Consider the following 9,799-nt stretch of genomic DNA (forward strand, 5'->3'; position numbering starts at 1 on the left):
TCTGTCTGTAAAATGAGGATAATAACGCCTGTCTACTACATTAAACCACAAGATGGTTTAAAGGTTAGCATAATAAATTATTAGAGTGTGACCTAGGAGTTACCTAATCTGACCTCTTTATTTTACAGATAGAAGTACAGAAAGGTAAATTGAATTGCTCAAGGTCACCCAGTGTGTGGCAAAATCAGAACTGGAAACTTAGGTCTTCTGCCAGTCCCATTCAAGGGCTTTTTCCATTGTACAGTTAAATTATATGTTGTGTGTAAGCATAGTATAAACTGTAAACCATCATGCAAATGTCAGATGATTGTTTTCCCTCAGTTTTTCCAGCGCTGTTTGTTACCCTTATTACTATGCAGTGTTTAAATGGATGAGAGTGGTAAGAAATGAAAAATACATCACTAACCAGTGGTCATAGTAATTACATTTTCAGAGAAGGCCATGGCCATTAGAAAGTTCAAGCTCCAGGGCAGTAGTCACCTTCAGCTTTCTCCAAAGCTTTAGTCCCTTCCCTGCTGGCTTCCATCCCCTATGAGCCTAACCTAATTCTCATTATTGCTGTGTCCTGCCCATGTGGAATGGGCAGCAGGTGGTCATCAGTCTGAATCAATTACTGTAAGACCTCAGATAATTAGAGCATTACTCAACCAAAGCAAAGTGTATTCCACTTTTATGGGAAAGTAATCAATCTCAAAATAATAATAATGATAATAATAACACGAAGAGAAGGAGGAAGGGAGGGAAAAAGAAAGAAATTACAGAGAAAAAAGAAAATGTTTAGGGATGAAATTGAGTTAATAATATTGACTAAACTGAGGTTTCTGAACATTCCTCTCACTCTTCTATCACTCTGACTTCAATAGACTCCAGCAGCAAGAATAGATACTAGCATCTGTGATTATTAGTATTATCATTTATATTACCTAGTATTTATAATGCTTTGAGACATTGTTTCTAATTATCTTTCTTTTTTTCTGGAATCTTAGAATAAGTACAAGTATATGAGATGATAATATCCTTAATTTTTTAGAAAAAGGTCAATAAGGCAAAAAATGGACTCAAAGTTTCAGATAATTTTCAAAAGGAAGAATTCAGAACAAAGCTGTTTTCTTAATGAACAAAACAATCCAGTTCTTTGAAAACGTTCATTTCCTGAGTGCTCTGGGTAGTCGTGGCTTTGACTGTAGCAAGTCAAGATGAGTGTCTAGGTTGTTGGTTAGAAGCATGGGCTTTATTCTCACACTGACCAAGGAGTGAGTCCCAGCTCTCCCACTCTAAGCTGTGTGGCTTTGAATCAGTTACTTCATCTCTCTAATCCTCTGCATTAGGTATTTGATTTTATTTACTTGTTTATTTTTTGAGACAGAGTTTCGCTCTTTCACCCATGCTGAAGTGCAGTGGCGGGATCTCGGCTCACTGCAACCTCCGCCTTCCCATTTCAAGTGATTCTCCTGCCTCAGCCTCCCAAGTAGCTGAGATTACAGGTGCCCACCACTACGCCCAGCTAATTTTTGTATTTTTAGTGGAGACAGGGTTTCACCACGTTGGCCAGGCTGCTCCCGAACTCCTGACCTCGTGATCCACCCGCCTCGGCCTGCCAAAGTGCTGGGATTACAGGCGTGAGCCACCGCGCCCTGCCGCAGTTAGGTATTTTAAATAGATTATCTCAAATCCTTAAAATAATATGTTGAGAGTGGTATGATGAGCTGCTTTACAGATAAGGAACTTGAGGTTTAAAGGAGATAACTCTGTGAGTAGTTACGGTTTTTAATGATTTAAGAATTTTTAAGTTACCTTAATTCTCAGTCTTCCCCATGTTTTTGGAATTAAATGTTCTTTACTTCTGATTAACTTTTTCTTTGGCCCTTTTCAAGGAGATACTAAGGAGAACACACAAATTGAGATAATTGCACTGATACTGATCTTATATTGTTTTATTTATCTAAATAAATAAAACAATTTAAGATCCACCCTTCTTTTTCAGATTGCCTTTCTGGGCCTGACCTCGCATGAGAGAATCAGCCTACAGAAGCAGAGCAAGCATATGAAACAGACGTTGTCCCTCAGGAAGACACCATACAAGTAAGCGAGACCTGTTTTGGACGCTGAGTCCTGTGGAAGATCCCTAGTCACTGGTTTCCTAAGCTGGTGCCACTACCCATGGCCATGCTGCTGTTCTGTAATTTGCCATCTAGTACAGTTGACCCCCCTTTTCTTAGAGAAGCTTTAGTGATGGGGTGAGTGGTAAAGTCGTGAGCCCCACGGTGGTAAGAATTCGAGAGTTAGTTTACTGGACACAGCACAAATAGTGACTTTGAAGTTTTGCCAAGGTGGGGAATCTCTCCAGTCAAGCCACATGGTCACAAGGTTGTCTGTTGCTGGCGTGGAGTTGATGTGAGATAATTAAGTGTATGGCTGAGAGAGCCAGCCACAGGGTGCTCTGTAGAGAGCGTTCACTTGTGTGCTTTGCCAGGATTTTCAGCCTGGCTTTCTATCACCACTAATTCTTCTAGCCCTATGTTGAATGTTACCAGGGAGAAGCCAATTTTTCAGATTTGGATTTGTTCCCCCTGGAGCATTTGGTTGTATAAAACACGTTTTCAGTTGAAAATGAGAGTATGTATAGAAAGACCTTCGTCTTATGATATGAAAGATTGGGCTTTGAAGCTTATCTCCCTGCCACTTATGGCAGGGTCTTGGAAACTGGGAGTGCTGCAGAGGTGACCCAGAGCCCTCTGGGGATTTGAATGCTTGCTGCATATCTCATGAGCAGTCTATTTTAAAGCATGCTGTTGGTACAAGATGAAACTGTTAGGCTGTTAGACAAGGGGATCAGAGACTGGGTTATAACTACAATGTGTATTTAGGAGAGGAGAGAAATTGACTTAACTGGGAAGAGATAGCTAAAGCAATGGCGAGTGGAAAGGAGCGTAAACTTGTGATGATTGTTTCACATTGACAGTGATAATAAAATCCCTTTCTTTGTAGCTAAACCAGAGGAATAAATGTTTACTCCACTAAACTATGGAAGCCTGTGATAGAGTTGGAATTTGAAGCTGAGCCTTGAGAGGTGTGGGGCAGGGCACAATGGAGTTGGGAGGGAGGAAGGGCATTCCAAGCCCTAGAGAAGAGTCTGAATAGAGGGACACATGAGAGCACTAGAGCACGTTTGCTGAGTGATGGCAGCATCAACTAGAGGAACTCAAGGGAAAACCTGAGTCCCGCCCAAACCAAAGATTTTACTTGTTTTCCTCCCCTAAGTTACTTTTACTCAGTACAGTAGTCACCCTTTCTCCATGAGGGATATGTTCTAAGAACCCCAATGGATGCCTGAAACTGCAGATAGTACTGAACTCGGTATATACCATGTTATTTCAGTCTGATAACCCAACAGGCAGGTAGTGTAGACAGAGTGGAAACACCAGACAAAGGGATGATTTATGTCTCAGGCAGACAGAGCTGGATGGCGTGAGATTTCATCATGCTCCTCAGAATGGCATGCAATTTAAAGCTTATTAATTGTTTATTTCTGGAATTTTTCATTTTAATATTTCTGGGCTGCTGTTGACCACAGGTAACTGAAACTGAAACCAAGGGGAAGGGGACACTATTCTAACTAGCTTTTGAACCAGGCCCTATACATTTCTAGCATTTGCGTCCCCACTGCCAACCCATCAACTCCACATAGCCTTCTTCCCAGGAAGTTGCCCTCTGAGTAGTGTTGGTCCTTTACTGGCAGCAATGCCATCATCCCCATGCAGAACACAATCTTCTAAACAGCAACGCAGTCATCCTCATGGACAGATGTGTTTTGATGTGTGTAAGGGATTGGGTTAGGCACTTAAAAGATAGAGCATATGCGTAAAAATGAGCATTTCTCATAACTGGAATAGATAGTGGTACTTCCGAAATTTAATGGAGAAAAAATGATGCCTAAGACAGTGCAGTCAGGAAAGCTCCAGTGGAAATGTGGATATTGGCCTGGGCCTTGAGAACTGGTAGGACTTGAAAGGATAAGGGGGTTCCTGAGCTAAGTGTAGAGCAGTGTGTGTTCCAGGCCCACACATCTATGATCATGGGAAAAATAGAGCCAGAGTAGCTGGAGCAGGAGATTTATAAAGATGCACAGAGGAGCTAGAACTAGAGGGATACATTGTATAGAGCCTTGAATACAAAGAGGAGGAATGTTTATTTGAGCCTCTAGGCAGAGGAGTATCTTTAAAGGGTTTTGATTGGGAGGTGAGGGGCTATGACTATATCAGGGTTTTTGGAGGACAACAGTCTGCAATATGCAAGATGAATTAAAAGGAATTGAGACACAGAATTCATTTAGAGAATTACTTATAAGGTTTAGGGAGGCCGGGCACGGTGGCTCATGCCTGTAATCCCAGCACTTTGGGAGGCTGAGGTGGGCGGATCACGAGGTCAGGAGATTGAGACCATCCTGGCTAACACAGTGAAACCCTGTCTCTACTAAAAAAATACAAAAAATTAGCCGGGCGTGGTGGTGGGCGCCTATAGTCCCAGCTACTCAGGAGGCTGAGGCAGGAGAATGGCGTGAACCTGGGAGGTGGAGCTTGCAGTGAGCCGAGATCACGCCACTGCACTCCAGCCTGGGTGACAGAGCGAGACTCCGTCTCAAAAAAAAAAAAAAAAAAAGGTTTAGGGAAAATCCCATCTTGTTGATTACAGTTGTTCTGGCCTATGTGGCCTTTGAGGTAATCAAGGTCTGAATTAGGGAAGTAGGAATAGAAAGAAAGAAACTTATTGATGTCAGTGGCCAGTCCATGAAGTGGGGAATCCAAAATGAAGTGATGATGAAAAACCCAATTAAGTGGCTGAGCGAGCAGAAACCAGGAAATCTCCAAATATAGATTCAGGTCCAGAAATAGGCTTCAGTTTTAAGGTACCAGAAGCCCAGGAACTATCTGATCTACCCCATCTACCCCTGGATTTCTGCAAGATGTTCAAAGGACATTGCATATTATAGATTCTCCATAAATGTTTGTCAAGCTACACAGGAAATATAGTAAGACATGTTCTCTTTTTTTTTTCTTGGCAGTCTTGGATTCATGCAGAACCTGGCAGATTTCTTTCAGTGTGGCTGCTTTGGCTTGGTGAAGCCCTGTGTGGTAGATTGGACCTCACAGTACACCATGGTCTTTCACCCAGCCAGGGAGAAGGTTCTTCGCTCAGTATGAAGAAAAGCAACCCAAAACTCTCAATCTGATTTGTTTTTGTTTATGCCGATGCCCTGTAGTTTGAAAGTGAAGTAAAGATTTAGAGTTCACCTAAGTCTAAAGGAAAACACGTGGCTTTTAAAACCATTAGGTAAAAAAAGTTCTCAATAAAGGCATTACAATTTTTTAGGTTTAGAAAGATGGACTTTTCTGATAAATCTTGGCAGACATCTAAAAAAAAAAACCATATTTTTCACAAGAAAATGCAAGTTACTTTTTTTGGAAATAATACTCACTGATTATGGATAAAATGGAATATTTTCAGATACTATATTGGCTGTTTCAAAATAGTACTATTCTTTAAACTTGTAATTTTTGCTAAGTTATTTGTCTTTGTTGTATCTATAAATATGTAAAAAATATTTAAATAGATGTACCTGTTTTGCTTTCACACATAATAAAAAATTTTTTTTGTAGTTGAGACTTGGTTTCTGACACTTAACACTTCTAGAGTCTTAAATTAAGATGTACATAGGACACAAATTAGTTCACAATTCCAGGAATGAGTTGAGATTATGATTAATACCAGTAAGCAAGATTTAATTTGGTTTTTCATCTTACTTAGAAAATAGAACATAGAAAGTCTTAAATATTAATGACAACTTTACTTAGTACCCTCAAAATATTAGACTGATATGACTGTAATTACTAATTTCCCTTGTTCTACAGGAAATGCTAATTCAACTTTAGTATAGTATTTATACACCCCTGGGCATGGCACCTTCCTGCTGAGCAACCTCCCTTGGGTTCCTGTTGCTCTTGGGGTAAAAGCAAAAATTCTCATTGTGACCTACAAAGCCCTGAAGCATATAATCCTGTTTTGTTTAGCAGTGTCAGTGGAGCATGTTGTACTCTAATCATGTGGCCTTTCATTGCAAGGATCCGTTCTTTCTTCTACCGGAGATAAGAGATGCAGATAAGGAAACTAAAGCCAAAGAAGTTTTTATCTTCTCCAGGGTCACAGAGGTACCAAATGGGGCTGCCACTCTACAGTCACAGTCACCTAGAATATCACGTGACACATAGTATTTGTTCAAAAAATATTAGAATTTGTTGAACCAATTTCAGGGTTTTAAGCAAGAGATGATGCTATCAGAATTGTGTTTGAAGACTGTGCTTCTCAATTGGAGTACAGAAGAGCTTTTTCAAGGTATATTCTCTTTCTCCCTTCTTCTCTCACCAACTCCTACCAAGTTAGTATTGTGGTCCAAATGGTCCAGAGACATTAGATCAGAGTCACAGGGCCAGGGTGGGTGTCTAGGGCTCACAGTTTAAAATTCAGTTTCTCCATCTCAGACCTTTCAAATCAGTCTCTAGGGAGAGAGTGCTGGAATCCTAATGATTCTTACATACGCATACTACTGTTTGAGAATCATTTACTTAAGGAACCTTACCTTCTCCATTCTATACATTGTGAAAAGTTTAAGCTTGAGAATCACTGCTTAATAGGTATGCAGTTGTAGTGGTAAAGGGACCAGATTCTAGGGACCCTGGGTTTGAATCTATGACCTACTAATTACTGCATAAGTTACTTTTAATCCCTTTGGGCAAATGACATAAATCTCTAGAAACTCAGTTTCCTCATTTGGATTATGTAGATAATAATAGTAAACAATTTGAAATGTCATTATGAGAATTAAATGTATTAATGTTTAAAAGTGCTTAGAATTGTACTTGGCATATAGTAAATGTTCAATAAATGCTGGCTATTAATTGAGAAGTCTAACAGAAAACTGATTACCAGAAAGATAAGCTAGAGGTAGAGAAATGCACCAAATCCAGCCTTCCGTGCTCTGTGTTGTATGTTCTAGGGCTAGAATTCTGCAAGCTACAGTCTCCCTGCCAGATGACTTCCTGTTAAAGTCGGCAGTAGACTGCAAGGAGGAGCAGAAAAGGGACTTATTCCATTCTTCTTGCCAGCTCTTCCTCTCAGTGTTGCTCCAACGATGGCCCTTTGCCCTGCAATGACATTTTGGAACCAATGTCTAACTTTTCTTCTTCCCAAAACCTACTTCATTGTGCCCCATTAGAAGTACTAGCCATAACCAGGCAGGGCTCTCTCCTTTGACATCTGACTTCTGCCCCGGGATATTTCTTCTCTGGGCATCTGAATTATGATAACCCATCTCTTCTCTTAGTTTCCCTATTCCCAGGAGTGATAGCTGCCTCTAGCAATTACTATCTCTATGTTAAATCAGTGTGTTCCCTTGTTACTTTTTCAAAAATAATAGCACCTGTTTAGCTAATTCCCTCTGCTATATTCTCTTTATTAAAATAACTAGTGTGGTTTCTGTTTTTCTGGTGAAACTTGACAGATACACAATATTAGAAATAAGCTGTTAATGATGGTCTAGGCAAGAGGTAATGAAGGCCTGAAGCAAGATGATGACAGTGGCACAGAGGAGACCCAGCAGGCCCAGATCACAGAGTGGATGCGGGGAGAAAAAGAGGAGTCAAAGATGGCTTTGAAATGTTGAACCCAATGAATGAGAGGTTGAAGATGTTACTCTGAGAAATAAGGAACACAGTGTGGGGAGACTAGGTGATGAGTTTGGTGGCTGGGATCTACTGAGTTTGAGGTACTTGCAGGCTATCCAGTGGGAAAGTCTAGAAGGCAACTGGAAAGAGGCCAGGGCATGGACGGGAATCACCTGCATAGATGGATAAGATTGTCACAGGGGAGAGGTAGAAAATAGATGAAAATGGAGAGTCACCTTCCTCAAATGGAAAGATGAATGCTAAAAAGATACCAAAGATGACATCTAATGCGAACAAACAGACTAAAAAGTGTGAGAGGAAGGCGAAGGGCAGGAGCAAAAGCTTATGGAATATGGATTTAGGGAGCTGGAGAAGGAAGAAGTAACTAAAAGGAGATCGAGTAGGAGGACAAGAAAGTAGTGTCAGCCAGACACAGTGCCACTCCTGTACTCCTAGCACTTTGGGAGGCCGAGGTGGGCAGATCACCTGAGGTCGGGAGTTTGAGACCAGCCTGACCAACATGGAGAAACCCCATCTCTACTAAAAATACAAAATGAGCTGGGTGTGGTGGCACATTCCCGTAATCCCTGCTACTTGGGAGGCTGAGGCAGGAGAATCGCTTGAACCTGGGAGGTGGAGGTTGCGGTGAGCCGAGATTGTGTCACTGCACTCCAGCCTGGGCAACAAGAGGGAAACTCCACCTCAAAATAATAATAATAATAATAGTGTCATAGAATCAAGAGAGGATTCATTTCAGAGAGGAAGCAGTCAGCTGGCAGGAACTAAGGAGCAGCTTGAGCAGAAGTTGAGAATAGCTGATGAAAGACAAAAGAGTTTGTGATTAAGAGGTTATTAATAGGGCCGGGCACGGTGGGGATTGGCAAATCACTTTAGGCCAGGAGTTCGAGACCAGGCTGGCCAACATGGTGGAAACCCCATCTCTACTAAAAATACAAAAATTAGCCAGGCATGGTGGTACACACCTGTAATCCCAGCTACTCAGGAAGCTGAGGCAAGAGAATCGCTTGAACCCAGGAGGCAGAGGTTGCAGTGAGCTGAGATAGTGCCATTGCACTCTAGCCTGTGCAACAGAGAGAGACTCCATCTCAAAAAAAAAAAAAAAGAGGCTATTAGTGGCCTCAGTTATTAGTGGTGGTTGAGGATGGAGAGTAGAGGCAAGGAAGACTAAAGAGTCTAAAAGACTAAGGACTAAGTGGAATCTAGTCTTACAGCTTGGCTCTGAAAGGAGAGAGGAGACGGCAGTAGCTTGTGGCATAATAGCAAGGTTTAGTCTTTGTTTTATTTGAAATCCAAGACAAACCCAATCATGTTTTTCAGGGCCAGGGGAATGTGACTGTTATGCTATTTTGCCATAACTTTATTCCTTTCTTCAAATATGTATATAGCCACATTGGAGACAACAAATTTGAATCTCTTTCACAAATACCAGGCAAAATCTTGATCATGCCCCCTGTGACTTAGGATGGACGCTGGCACCATGAGTGGAATCACTTGGATGTGGCACAGTCTATATTTCAGGTGTGTAGTAGTCACGGGAGCTCATGCAATAATAAATATCCTCCCAATCTCAGTGGCTTCACACAATGTTTCTTTCTCATGTCATGGTCTGTCTAGCTGTTAGCAGGTGTTCTTCCATGCAGTGACTCAAGCTGCTTCCCATCTAGTGGCTCCACCATTCCTAGGGCCTCAGTATCCACTGGACTTCTGCATCCAGACATATGGAAAGAATGGAGACTCTCCTGAAAGGTCATGGAGGCCAGGACTTCATTGGGCAAACTCAGTCATGTGTCTCAGTGAACAGCAAGGGAGCCTGGGAAATGTAGTGGAACAGCATGCCCAAGAAGTGGAGGGGAAATACAACTATTGCTGAACCACAATAAGCTTGTTCCTTTGTTTTGTTTTTTTCTAAACTCATTCAGTCCAGTATGTAATAAACTTTTAGATTCTAGCAGAATTTGCATTTAGCCTGGCCTATACTCTCCCCTATTTCATTCACTCAACAAATGTTTATTAGGTGTCTTCTATGCGTCAAGCACTGTGAATGGCTTGACACGTCACAT

At 41.4% G+C, this 9,799-nt stretch overlaps 1 protein-coding gene across 4 annotated transcripts in view; it reads left to right on the forward strand.

Moving 5' to 3' along the window:
• Positions 1–5,661, forward strand: part of ZDHHC13 (zinc finger DHHC-type palmitoyltransferase 13) — a 59,270-nt gene extending 53,609 nt beyond the window's left edge. For all 4 annotated transcript variants that reach the window (XM_003830468.5, XM_008955921.4, XM_008955922.4 and 1 more), the window contains 2 exons: positions 1,985–2,082; positions 5,063–5,661. In XM_003830468.5, the coding sequence (XP_003830516.4) occupies positions 1,985–2,082; positions 5,063–5,201 (237 nt within the window). In that variant the 3' untranslated portion in view covers positions 5,202–5,661. The remainder of the gene's footprint in view (positions 1–1,984; positions 2,083–5,062) is intronic.
• Positions 5,662–9,799: the final 4,138 nt, after the last annotated feature.

Source organism: Pan paniscus, chromosome 9, assembly GCF_029289425.2.
Source record: "Pan paniscus chromosome 9, NHGRI_mPanPan1-v2.0_pri, whole genome shotgun sequence".
NCBI lineage: Eukaryota > Metazoa > Chordata > Mammalia > Primates > Hominidae > Pan > Pan paniscus.